This window comes from Phyllostomus discolor, chromosome 1 (genome assembly GCF_004126475.2).
Source record: "Phyllostomus discolor isolate MPI-MPIP mPhyDis1 chromosome 1, mPhyDis1.pri.v3, whole genome shotgun sequence".
NCBI lineage: Eukaryota > Metazoa > Chordata > Mammalia > Chiroptera > Phyllostomidae > Phyllostomus > Phyllostomus discolor.
In genome coordinates, this window is record NC_040903.2 from 147,762,405 (window position 1) to 147,776,477 (window position 14,073).

Genomic DNA, 14,073 nt, shown 5'->3' on the forward strand with positions numbered 1-14,073 from the left:
GGTATCCAGGTGACTGGCTGAACAGCCATCTGGATGTTGCTGTGAAGGTATTTTTTAGATTTGAATAACATTTAAATCAGTAGACTTCAAGTAAAGCAGATTAGCCTTTGTATTGTGGGTCAGCCTCATCCAATTTGTTCAAGACCATAAGGGAAAATACTGAGGTCCCCCAAAGAGGAAGGAACTTCAACAAAAAGTAGACATTTTTATTATTACTTATTAAGCACTAGCTTAATACTGCATAAAATCTCAAATCACCTTTTGACGACTCACTCTTCGCACCCTACCAGTCCCTCCCTCCCCCCTCCCTCCCTCCCTCCCTCCCTGCCTTCCTTCCTTCCTTCCTTCCTTCCTTCCTTCCTTCCTTCCTTCCTAATTTTAGAGAAAGAGAGATGGCAATATCGATTTGCTGTTCCACTTAATGATGCATTCATTGGTTGATTCTTTTTATGTGTCCTGACTGGGGTTCAAACCTACAACCATGGCATTGCAGGATACCCTCTAACCAACTGAGCTAACCAGCCAGGGCCCAAATTCTTGGTAATGAACTTTTCCAGTAAAGATATGTTCTCTTCTCTCTTCTGTATAAAACTTTATGAGATAAAGGCAAAGAACAGTATACATCTTGCTAAAAAAATGCTGCCTAGGCTCCCTTTACTGTCGAGGTCCTGAAAGACTCTTGTTCATAAATTGTGTCTTTGCAAAGCAAGTCCACCACTTGCTAGGTTTATCATTCTGAGGGTCAAAAACTTCCTCACAAAGTCTCAGTCCAGTCTCTTGCTGTAGCTGCTATAAAAAGGCCTTCCTCACATGTCTTCCTGTTGGTTTGCAGGTTTGACATAAATTGTATTAAGTGGAAAACTAGGCTCTCCAGGAATGGCAAAATTAATGATTACCAGTGTACACATTTCTTTCTCACCTTGGCTTTTGGAATTGCACTTGTGGCATTTCTTTAGACACTCAGAAATGTGGAGAGTAATGTACATCAAGGTGCTATCAGCTTCATTCTTAATTTCATAGTTTTTGGAGAAGACATTGGTTTTGAAGTAATAGATGGGTTCATCTACAATGTCTGTATCTCTTGCCCCTCCAGGGGTGGGTCCCTCGAACTGACTTCTCATAGGCAACAGTGCCATGTTTCCAATGAGTCTGGTGTCGGGGTCCATGAGAGAAGAGTGGTAAGCTGGCGCCTTGGTGGCCTCCTCAGTTTCAGTCCAGGTGGGGAGGATGGGGTGAGAGTGCAGTGTTTCTGGTCTGGAGGCTGGGGCAGGGCAGGAGGAGGCTGGAATTCTGCCTCTAGACTCAGGACTACGCTGCTGCCTCCCGTGGAAATTCCTAGCCCCCTGGCCTGAGCTGCACAGTCCACACCTGCTAGCCCCGACAATTGCATGAACCAGTTCTTTAAGCATTTTTCCTCTTTCTGTCTCTCTCTTGCTGATAAACAGAATAAACACTTGGATAAATGGAAAAGCAGCTCATTTATAACGGCGACATCATGTAATTACACAACTGAATCTGGCATTGCGCAGCTTCAGGTTCAAAACGTGGTTTTGAACTATGACTTTCGGCATATTACTTAACCTCTCTAAATTTCAGACGTTTAAACTTTTAAAGTGCAGATTATAAGAGTCCTACCTCATAGGCATGCTTTAAGGATTAGATGAGTTAATCCACATTAAGTGTTTCACTAAGTGCCCGACACAGGGGGATAGGCATTACAAAGTAGCAAGCAAGCTGGCAAGAAGGGCACCAAGATGACTTCCTGTCCTGGGAACAGGACAAAGTGGGATAAAATGGTGAGGCAACACTTTCACTACCTTCAGCTGGCTGTTTGAGATACTTCATGGTGCCAATGATCTTTTCTCCTTTAGTTTGTGTAGCTGGTGTTCTACCTCTAGGGCCAGAGCAAATTGTTCCCAATCAGTGAAGCAGAATAACCTTGAAAAGCACCAAAGCTAACACAATCTTCCTCAAAGTCTGCTCATTAGAATAGGGAGACTTCAAGATGCTTGAAAAAACAATGGTCCCATGGTCAAATAAGTTGAGAAGATGCCGTGTATTAGATATTCAGCTCTTGGAGGTACAGAAGACACCTTAGCCCAGCGAGGGCCGAGAAGTCCTGCAGTCAGGGACACCATTTACTTCGGCTTAACCCAGAGGTGGCCTAGCAGGTCTAACCCTTTCCGGAGGAACATCTGTTGGTGCCCTGTGGAATCCATGGATCACACTTGGGAAACGTACTAGTAGGAAACATGAACTGGCAGTATGGAGATCTGAGTTCTCATTTTGGCTAAAATCTTGTGATTTGAGATAGATCTCTGGGCCTCAGTGTTCTCATGTAAAATTAAGAGATTGGAGTTGATGATTTATCCTTTAAGATACTGTAAGGCTTTTCCTAGAGACTCACAATGGAGAACACCAGCCACTGTATTAATTTTAAACCTCAACTTTCCTCCATTCTCAGCAAGGGAAATAGCATTTATGTAGTTGCTCTGAAAGTTAGCATGGTGAAAGCAGCTGTCAGCCAATTTGAGTCCCCAGTTTTCTCATCTGTTAGATGGTACAACAATATCTGCCCCATATACCTTACGGAGTCGTTTTGAGAATCCCCAAATGAGATAATGTAGGGAAACCAGTGAGTCCTACTCCGATGTCAGTTTGTAGTTTTAACGATTATAAAATGAAGAGTTAGTTTAGGTAAGTGGATCATATCACAGGTGGCTCATTAGAATCATCGGAGCTTCAGAAAACCGCTGATGTCTGGCTCCACCCCACACCTGTTAACTCAGAATCAGTGTGGGGGAGACATGCACATCACATCATTTTGAAATTCTTCAGGTGATTCTCACGTGCAACCAGGCTGGCCAAGCTGCAGTTGATAGATGGGCAGTACTGGCATCACCTGGGAGCACCTCACAACTGAAGTATCAGCGTTTCACAAAATGTAGCTTGGTAATGAATTACATGGAGGATCTTGTTAAACTGCAGAAAGGGTGGCTTTCGATTCCACATTTCTCAGTACTTCCCAGGTATGCTTTATGCTGCAGAACCATGAGCCATACTTAAAATAACAAGGCTGAGGATAATTTCTGAACTTCCTAGAGAAGAGGAACTAAAGTTTACAAAAGTTGCTGCTGAAACTAGCATTTTTCAGCTAAAATGTATAGTAACATCTGGATCCCTCTCTGTCATCCAAGGACATTTGAGCACATTTTATTTCTCCTCCTTAAAATTATTACATATTTTCTGTCCAGCTTAGCTTCCCTCTATTCTGTGCATTTTTCCCCCTGCCTTATTTTTGAGAGCATAATTTTTCCTGATCCCTGAGCTGCTGCAAATGAACAGATCTTCCACAGACAAAGATACTTGGGACATGAGGTAGGTTCCATTGCTGAAGGATTGTGAGTGACAGTTGAGTGTGAAAACTGAATTTCAAGCTCGACAGTTCTCCACAATAAACTTTTTTAAAAAAAGATTTTATTTATTTATTTTTAGAGAGGGAAGGGAAGGAGAGAGAGAGAGAGAGAGAGAGAGAGAGAGAGAGAGAGAGAGAGAGAGAGAGAAACATCAATGTGTGGTTACTGAGGGCCGTGGCCTGCAACCTAGGCATGTGCCCTGACTGGGAATCGAACCTATGATGCCTGGTTCGCAGCCCACACTTAACCCACTGAGCTATGCCAGCCAGGGCCACAATAAACTTTTTGAGTCATTAAAAGGTTTTTGGAAAAAAAAGATTGTGTTTATGGAGGGTAACTATATTTTATTTTCTTTTTGTTGTAGCAGGGAGGGTTTGCAAAGGCAAATGGAATATTGGGTTGGCCAAAAAGTTCATTTAATTTTTTTGTATGATGGCTCTAGTAGTGCTTAGTTGTCTTTAACTTCACTCAAAAAAATTTCATTAGATCATATTGCAACAGCTGTCATATCAGCATGCATAAAAAACATCAAATTGGTAAATTTTTGTGCAGCCATTTTAATATTGAAGATGGAAGAAGATATGCAACATTTTTGGTGTATTATGCTCTTTTAATTTCAAAAAAGGTAAAAAAAGCAGCTGAGATGCAAAAAAAGATTTGTGCAGTGTATGGAGAAAGTGCTGTGACTGATCAAATGTGTCAGAAGTGGTTTGAGGAGTATTTTGGTGCTGTCGACATTTTGGCCAAATAATTCTTTGCTGTGGGGCTGTCTTATGCATTGGAAGATATTTAGCAGCACCCCTGGCCTCTACCCATGAAAATCCAAGAGAGGGAGATAGCCGACATATACACTCAAAATATCCAAATCAATAAAGTTATTGGTGAAAATGAAAAGTGAAAATCTTTTATTTTATGAAAAAAACTAAAAGGATTTTTTGGCCAAGCCAATACAAGTAGTTATGTGAGGGGTGAGGACCCTTCTGATCTCTTATCTGGTGGCCGACAGATAAGAGAATGTGTGAAGAAGGGAGTTTCTGGACTTGCCTTTTCTGGTTTCTGTTTTAAAGTAAGGTCTAGCTAACTTTTTTGATTGATAGAGTAGAAATGCTGTCCACAGATATGTTGTGATTAAGAAATAAATTCTCAATGTTGCCAAAGCAATAATATCTGGAGATTCTTAATATGACATTTATTTTATTTTATTTTATTATTATTATTTTTAATATATTTTATTGATTATGCTTTTACAGTTGTCCCATTTCCCCCCCTCTCTCCCCTCCACCCTGTACCCCCCTCCCACCCACACTTCCCCCTTTAGTACATGTCCATGTGTCATATTTATGAGTTCTTTAGTTTCTACATTTCCCGTACTATTCTTGCCCTCCCCCTATCTATTTTCAACCTACATTCTATGCTACTTATTCTCTATACCTTTTCCCTCTCTCTCCTCCTCCCACCCCCTGCTGCTAACCCTCCATGTGCCCTCCATTTCTGTGGTTCTGTTCCTGTTCTAATTGTTTACTTTGTTTCTTTTGGTTTTGCTTTAGGTGTGGTTGTTGATATTTGTGAGTTTGCTGTCCTTTTACTATACATGTCTTTTCTTTATCTTCTTTTCTTAGATAAGTCCCTTTAGCATTTCATAAAATAAGGGCTTGGTGATGATGAACTCCTTTAACTTGACCTTATCTGAGAAGCACTTTATCTGCCCTTCCATTCTAAAAGAGAGCTTTGCTGGATAGAGCAATCTGGGATGTAGGTCCTTGTCTTTCATGACTTGGAATATTTCTTTCCAGCCCCTTCTTGCCTGTAAGGTCTCTTTGGAGAAATCAGCTGACAGTCTGATGGGAACTCCTTTGTACGTTACTGTCCCCTTACCTCTTGCTGCCTCTAGGATTCTCTCCTTCGTTTTTACCTTGGCTAATGTAATTATGATGTGCCTTGGTGTGTTTCTTCTTGGGTCCAACTTCTTTGGGGCTCTCTGAGCTTCTTGGATTTCTTGGAAGACTGTTCCCTTTGCCAGATTGGGGAAGTTCTCCTTTATTATTTGTTCAAATACGTGCTCAATCTGTTGCTTTTCCCCTTCCGATTCTGGTACCCCTATAATTCGGATATTGGAACGTTTAAAGGTGTCTTGGATGCTCTTAATCTTTTCCTCAATTTTTTGAATTCTTATTTCATCATGCTTTCCTGCTTGGTTGATTCTATCTTCCTTCTGGTCCACTGTATTGTTTTGAGACTCATATTCCTTCCTTTCACTATTGGCTCTCCTCCGCGTGTCTTCCTGCATCTGTTTTATGGTACTCTGCATTCTTTCATCTAAATTTCGTCCAAAATCCACCAGTTCCATGAGCTTTCTGATCACCAGTGTTTTGAACTGCGCATCTGATAGATTGGCTAATTCTTGGTTGCTCAAAAGGATGAGTCCTGGGGGACTGATCTGCTCTGGTGAAAACATGTTTTTTTTTTGTTTTTTCCCCTGTCTCTCCTTTTTTTTTTTTTTCGGTCTGGTTGCTCTTGTTACGGTGGGGGGCGGAGCCTTAGGTGCTCACCGGGGCTGGGCACCCCGTCGCTAGATTGTGACGTTATACATGGGGGCGGGGCGGGGGCGGGAGCGGGAGCGGGGCGGGAGAAAACAATGGCGGTAGTTCCGTTCCCCTGGACTCAGACCCTTGTCTGGGCTTCTGGGCCGCGAGTTCTGCCCTGGTCCACAATCGCTGCCCCTCTGGGTCTGCCAGCCGCAGCTTGCGTACTCAGGGATCACCGCTGCCTTCTTACGCGCCCGATGGGTTTTGCGCCGATTTCGCGCCAAACCTTCCCCCGACCTCCGCGTGCCGCTGGCCCGAGCCAGCCCCGCGTCCGCCGGCTCGTCTTCTCCTACCAGTCCGGATGAACGCGTCTACTTCAACCTCTTGGCTGCCCGACTTCCATTCAGATAAATCCTCTGCCGGATCTGGGTGTTATTCTGATAGTAAATTATTGTTGTAAATTATTGGTTTTCTAATCTTGGTTGTACGAGGAGATATGGTGGGTCCACCTATTCCTCCATCTTGCCGGAAGTCAGCTTAATATGACATTTATTTTATTTTACTAAATTAAAAATTTTAAATTGATTTTAGAGAGAGGCAGGGAGAGAAACATTGATATTTTTTTTTGTTATTCCATCCACTTATGCATTCATTGGTTGATTCCTTTTTTTAAAAAAAAAAAGATTTTATTTATTTATTTTAGGGGAAGAGAGGGAGAAGGAGAGGGAGGGACACATCAGTGTGAGAGAGAAACTTTGCTCAGATGAGAGGCAGCCGGGGATTCAGGCATGTACACTGACCTTTCTGTTCGCACACAGGACAGTGCCCAACCCACTGAGCCACACCAGCCAGGGCCATTGGTTGATTCTTGTATGTGCCCTGACCAGGGATTGAACCCACAACCTTCACAGCTGAGCTACCCAGCCAGGGCCAGTGCGACATGTTTTTCAAACATGTCATGTGTTCACCACTGTGCTATATGCTATAAGGGCATATAAAAGAGATATACAGTTCTTGATCTGAAGATATTGATCTTTTACAGTTCTAAGAAAAAGAAGATATAAGAATTAAGTTGAGCCCTGCCTGGTGTGGCTCAGTGGATTAAGTGCCAGCCTGCAAACCAAAGGGTTGCCCGTTGGATTCCCAGTCAGGGCACATGCCTGGGTTGTAGCCAGGTCCCCAGTAGGGGGCACACGAGAGGCAACCACACATTGGTGTTTCTCTCCCTCTCTTTCTCCCTCCCTTTCCCCTCTCTAAAAGTAAATAAATAAAATCTTTAGAAAAAAGAATTAAGTTTAGACTTTACACAGCATTTATGTGACAGAGAAGTTTGTCACTGACATAAAATGATTTTATTTTTACTGTAGGACAGGAAAACAGAGGTGGGGTTGCTTTACATGAGGGCATAAGCTGGAGATACTCAGTGCATGCACTGTGCCTGGAGCCTCCTACTGGGGTCAGTCTTGCCTGGTTTTCCCTGAGGACTGGGAGAATATTTGCATTTTCTCCATGTATCATGACATGAAATAGTCTGGAAAACTGCCACACGTGGATTTACGTGACAGTCTGGAAGTCCAGAGGCTCTTGACTGTATTGTCCAAGTCTTCTCAACAGACGTAATGGCATGGATTATACGTTCACATTTGAATTCCTAATGATAGCATGTTTTTCTAGAAGCAACAATAAGAGAATTCTTCAAGGAGGAGCGACTTATCAACTGCACCAAATAGGGCTGATAAAACAAGAATGGTTAGGAGTGAGCCCCGCTGACTGGGTTTAGTTACTGCAGGGAAACCACAGTGAACCTGAAGTCATTTGGGGGCAAGGGTAGGCATGAAGGCCTTGGGCCATGGCTTGAAGAGCGAATGGGGGAATTGGAGACACTGCTAGATGACCCTTCTAAGGAACTTTGCTATAAAAGGGAGTAGAGAAATGGGGTAGAAACTGGATTGGGATGTTTATAAAGAGTTTTTAAAAAAGAAAGGTGGAAATATAGAATGTTTGTAAGCTAATGTGAATGGTCCTTTAGAAGGTGCAAACTGACATGTAGGGGCAGTAGCTGCAGGGATGTCCTCAAGGAGGTGAGCAGGAACAGGGCCTCGTGAAACAGGAGAGGCCTTGGCCTCGCGCCAGAGCAGAGAGCCCTCTGTAGTCACAGGACGGGAGGCAGGATATATGGGTGTGGATATAGGTAGTCTGTGGGTTGTGGCAATGGCAATGGTGGAAGTTCTTTTCTGATTGCTCCAATCTCTGTCAAATTGAAAGCAAGGTCAGCAGTTGAGAGTCAGGGTGGAAGCAGGGAGAAGGGATCAAATTGTGAATTCTGTATCTTAGGAGTTCACTCTGTCATTTCCGGGAGTTCTCTGCCCCTGACCCCAGATCTGGAGAGGCCCAAGCACCTTTGTGCTCTGTCAGGCGGTTGGTTCGCTTGCCATCATGTTTACCAGGGTCTAGGCTGGGACTCTGGTCTGACAGGGCTTCTGCCAAAGTCCCTGCCCTAAGCCCCACAAGCACCCTTCCAAGTGGACACAGCCCTTCAGAAACATGTGAATATAGAGATATCTTTTTGAGAACCCATATCAGGGTTTTCCAGTTTGCCTTGTTGATATTCTAAGTATCAGAAATCCACTGAATCTGCCCGCTTACAAAAAGAAGAATCAGGAAGATGCATTTGTTACATGAAAATTATATTTGCAAGGTGACAGTGACTTGTTTTTAAAAAGACCTAACTTAACATCTACTTTCATCAAGCCGTGAGAGCTTATGAGATCCATGGCCTTGGCCTAGGACTATGAAGTTTTCTTGTGATGTCTGAGGCTCAAACACTCCCTTGAGACAGTGGTTCTCAAACCTGAGCAGCATCGGAATTGCCTGGAGGGGTTGTTCAAGCACTGAATTGCTGGGCTTTACCCCGAGTTTCTGAGTCTGGAGTGAGTCCTGAGAATCTGCATTTCTACAAGTTCCCAGGTGCTATGTTGCTGGTCCATATTTTCAGAACTATTGCCTTAAAGAATTGGCTTCCTTTTAAAAAAATAAATTAGGCTATATATATATATTTAAACACAGAAAGTATAGTTTACTTTCTTAAGGAGCTACCGATGTGATTCAGCACTTTGTTTTGCTGTTTCACAAATATTACCTAAGGGAAAACTGAATTTTTTATTCATGCAATGGCATATGCTTAAAGTCAGGGCTCACAAGTGAAAGAGATACCAGAAAACCCTCATTTCCTTTGTTATTTACCAAATCAAAAGGTCTCTGGCTTCTTGCAACACAGGAGGGACTTGTATGGCATTTTCATCCTGATGACAGACGTCTTTTCCATGTTGATCAGAATCAAATGAGGAAAGCATACTCAACATCCTGGTTAAAAGAACTTCCGCTACTGGTGTCCTCCAATTAGGCAGTGTTAACAGGGGACCACAGAACCCTCCGTATCCGGAACACTGCTGCTGAATTGAAAAAAAGACCCTTGCCTTACAGGTAAAAGATGGGGGAGAGGAGACTAATGTAGTCTCTGAACTTCTGATGGCCTCTGCAGCATAGACTTAAAGACACAGATTCTGAAACCGGGATGTATGGGTATGAATCCCAGTTCTATCACTTATTAGCTTGAGCTAATTATTTAGCTCTATTGTGACTCAGCTTTGTTATCTGTAAAATAGGAATAATAGTATTTACCTCATAGGAATATTATGAAGATTAAATTAGTATGAATGAAGTGCTTAGAATAGTGCTAGGTACAAAGGAATGTTAAGTGTGAGCTCACACTATCCACAAACAAGGCTTTCTGTAAAAGTACAGTAATTAATACCTTTCACTAGTGCTATTGAGACTTAAATTGACTGCTAAGTGGAAGTGTTAGGCAGATGAATGTGCCCTAATGAAGTTGGCCTAATTTGATACCCACTGATCTTTTTAACCTCACAGTTTTAGAGGCTTCTTGAGGGACACTTCCATAGTTAAATCCATTTGTGCTAGTTCTCATCCAGGGTGATTTTGTTGCTTGGGGGACATTTGGAAATGTCTGAAGACATTTTTGTCTTAGCTAAGGGGGAGGGCTCCTAGTGGGCAGCAACTATAGTTAATCCCTTGTCTGTGGTTCTGCTTTTTGTGGTTTCAGTTAACCACCGTTGACTGCAGTCTGAAAATAAAAACTGGAAAATTCCAGGAATAAACAATTGAGAAGTTTTAACTTTCCTGTCATTCTGAGTAGTGATGAAATCACTCATCATTCTGCTCCTTCCCACCTGAGGCACAAAGCATCCTGGTTCAGGCATCTTCCTGTGTGTGCCACCAGCCCCTTAGGCACTTAGTGGCCGTCTGAGTTACCAGATCGACTGTCACGGTACCACAGCGCTTGTGCTCAAGTAACCCCTTTTTCACTTAATAATGCCCTCGAACCGCAAAAGTGATGCTGGCGACTCGGACATGCTGAAGAAGTTGTAAAGCACTTCCTTTAAGTGAAGAGGTGAGTACAGTATAACAAGGTATTTTGAGAGACATGTTCACATAACTTTTATTATTACGGCATATTGTCAGAGTTGCTTTATTATGACTGTCTAATTTATAAATTAAACTTTATCACAGACACGAGTGCACAGGACATAAACAGTACATATAGGGTTGAGTACTATCAGCAATTTCAGGCATTTGCTGGGGCTCTGGAACATCTCCCCTGTGGATGAGGGGAGATACCAAATGGTAGAGTCTGTGATCCTCTCTGACATTAATGCGCAGGACAAGCTACCACCACAAAAATCATCCAGCCCTAAATGTGCCAAAGCTGAGAAACCCTTGATCTGTGCTAATGTCTGGCGTGACTTTAATACATGGATGTTCACCTCGGAGAGGTGAGCCCAGGTCAGTGGTGTGCTGGGAAATTTAACCTGTTTCTGCCCCACAGCCAACAAAGCCCTGATTTTAGAAACTTGCCAATTTCTGTGGTGTAAGAGTTCCCATTGTGGCCCATTTCAAGTCACCAACTTTATGCCACTGGCTGTAGAATTAGGAAGAGACAATCAATGTATTGTACCAAACCATTATCATTCCTGGCCACATGGGTTGGGGGGCCAGGCTGTCCACTGGGTTTTAAAAAATACTATTCATATGTGTGTATCTCCTATTAGTTCCTCTGGTGTGTAGGGAAAAGGATACAATTCTTTCTACTTTTCCCATCTTCCTGTGGTTTAGTGTTTTTCTAGAGGAGGAATTACTGAATTTGAGGTTAGCCTGAGGATGAATAACTTAATCCTGAATGCCACAGTGAACCTTAATTTTATAAGTAGAGAGAAGAACAAAGGGTGGGAGGCGTGGAATAGGGCCTATAGATCCTGGAGGAATAAAACAAAAGGGAAAGGCTGGAGAACAGTACAGAGGGAAAAGAGTACGAAAAATTGAAGAAGTGTGAGAAGGGCCTACTGACCAAAATGTTATGATAAAAAGCAACACAGAAAAGTGCAGAATACAACCTTAAAAAACACTATTATCCTGACAACATCCTCTCCCCTAACTCTGTATTCCCTCTTGACTAATGGCACCACCTACCTGGTCACCTGAGCAAGAAACCTGGGCATCTACCCTAACTTCTCTCCCCCCTGACCTTCCCACTTACAACTGGGCACGAAGTACTATTAATTCTTCTTCTCTATCCTATTATCTGCCTCCTTGGCTTGCAACTTAATCCAGGCCCTATTAATGGCCTAGATTTTTCCAGTATTTCCCAAGTGGTTCTGCCTGGATATTCTAATTCCCCTCCACAGAATAAATTTTTTTGAGAGTATGGTGATTAAGGGCAAGCCTCTGAAGCCAGACTGCCCTGGGTTCCAATCATGCCATTGCTAGCTGTGTGATTTTGTAGGTTAGTTAATATCTCTTAGATCCTTTATCTGCAAAGTAGGGACACTAGTGTGACCTTATATAGGGCTGCTGTGAGATTTAAATAAAGGACTTAGAATGGCCTTTGGTGCAGTAATTGCTGTATTCCTGTGTTTAAGACTGAGTTTCTGTGAACTTTACACACCTTTCAGTGGTTCCCTTTGCCTGGGAAGTGCCTCCACCTCCAGTTACCAAACTCCTGCTCAACCCTCGGGCCCTATCTTAAGGGTCTATTTTTCATGAAGCCTTGAGTGACAGACTCAGTCACAGTTTAAATTTTCTTCCCTTGGACCTTCACCTTGAGCCTTTCACTGTACTCAGCACACTGACAATAATCTATTTACAGGAGTATCTTTCTTATAGGAAGTGACCAGTGACTTGAGTAGAGACAATGGCTTTTTTTTTTTTTTAAAGATTTTATTTATTTATTTTTTTAGAGAGGGAAGGGAGGGAGAGAGAGAGAGAGACATCAATGTGCAGTTGCTGGGGGTTATGGCCTGCAACCCAGGCATGTATCCTGGCTGGGAATCGAACCTGGGGCACTTTGGTTCCCAGCCCGTGCTCAATCCACTGAGCTACACCAGCCAGGGCTGACAATGGCTTTTTAAAAAAATCTTCAGGATACAGCACTGTGCCTGACAGAGTAGACCACTGAAGCAATAAATAGTGTTAAATACGTGTATATATATGGGTTAAGGGCCAGAAAAGACTGGGAAGGAAGAAAACACTTTACTTTGCAATGCTGATTGGATGATGGACATTTCAGTTTAAACCCTTGTTTTTATTACTGTCATGTGGTTTCTGTAATACAAAGTTAAAAATGGCTCCCATGTATACGCATAACCAATTGCCCTTCTTCCCCTCGGTTAAACATAGAGACTGATTCATAAAATTACTACTAGTTAGGCATAAAAAGAAACAAAACATTAAATCATAAAATATGGATAAGTCTCAAAAACTTTCTACGGAGTAAGTGAAACATAAGAACAGACTGCAGGGAGCTAGAATGCTAGTTCCACCACTACCCTGCTGTGTTGCCTAAGGCGAGTTAACTTCTTTGGGGTTGTTTCCTCGTCTGCAAAGTAAGAGTAACAGGGCCATTAGGAGAAGGTAAGGCTCACGTGCTCAGTAAGAGTGAGCTAACATAGTCACTTCTACAGAAGTTCTCTTGGGGACCTTAGAGCCGGTTTATCCATCTACAAGTTTTGTACTGTTCTCTCTACTCCTAGTTGCTTGCTGCAGCCCACACCCACCTCTCACCTGAAACCCACCTGCCTTTTCCTCCCTACCTGCTCATGAATCACGAGTTCAGTAGAAGTTTTAAAAATTATATTAATTCTGGATAATCAGGAGATTAAACAGAAAAATTAACACTCTATCTCACCACAATTAACCACTTAACATTTTGGCATACACTTCAGGCATTTCATGAAAATACACCCATATTTGTATTTTTCTTTACTTTTTTTTAAACAAAAACGAGTTTATATTACACAAACTGTTTTATAACCTGTCCTTTTACCTACTACAGCCCCACCTCCAGACCCATCCCCCTCCCTCACTGCTGGCTCCCGCCTTCGGGCCCTCACCCGAGCCTCCAGACGACCCCCAGGCTGTTCCGCCCGAACCTGCCGGGATCCCGGACAGCCCCGCCCCCACCCCGCTGGCGGCTTCCATCCCCGGCTCCGCGCCCGCGCTCCGCTCGCAGCCACCCGGGCCTGTCGAGTCTGCTCTTCTCGGTGCGACCCGCTTCCGGTGGGGCGAGGGCGTCTCCGGGCGCCCGGCCCCTGCTCACTCTGCACCTCCCGCAGCGGCCCGATGCAGGCAGACCGAGGAGCTCGAGGCGGCTACGGTCGCCGGTCCGGCCGCCACCGGCCCGGTGGGGACCGAGATCGCGCTGGAGCCACAGCAGTGGTGGAGAGAGGAGGTGGCGGGGACGGAGGTGGCCGCCGAGGCCGCGGTCGGGGATTCCGAGGGGGCCGAGGAGGCCGAGGAGGAGGTGCTCAGCGAGGCTGCCGCCGGGAGCCGGGAGGCCGGGGCGCCGGGGCCAGAGTACCGGTAAGAGGTGGTGGTTGGTGCGGTCGGGACTACGCGAAACCTGAGCTGGTAGGGTTCGGGCACGAGTCTGGATCCCACAGTGGCGTACGGGGCCCCCGCGCGCGCGTGCAGGGCGGTGGCGGCGCCTGCGCGAGACTGGCGGAGGGTGGCGGGCACACGCCGGGCGTGCACGTGGCGCTTCGGAGTATTCGCCGGTG

The 14,073-nt window shown here is 44.2% G+C and overlaps 1 protein-coding gene and 1 pseudogene across 1 annotated transcript in view; one reads left to right on the plus strand and one right to left on the minus strand.

The window, feature by feature from the left end:
• Window positions 1–464: 464 nt before the first annotated feature.
• LOC114490360 lies at window positions 465–1,643 on the minus strand (annotated as a pseudogene).
• An 11,843-nt stretch (window positions 1,644–13,486) lies between these two features.
• The window catches only part of AVEN (apoptosis and caspase activation inhibitor), a 171,284-nt gene continuing 170,697 nt past the window's right edge, over window positions 13,487–14,073 (plus strand). The window contains exon 1 of the mRNA XM_028504253.2: window positions 13,487–13,876. Coding sequence (XP_028360054.1) covers window positions 13,637–13,876 — 240 coding nt within the window. The 5' untranslated portion in view covers window positions 13,487–13,636. The remainder of the gene's footprint in view (window positions 13,877–14,073) is intronic.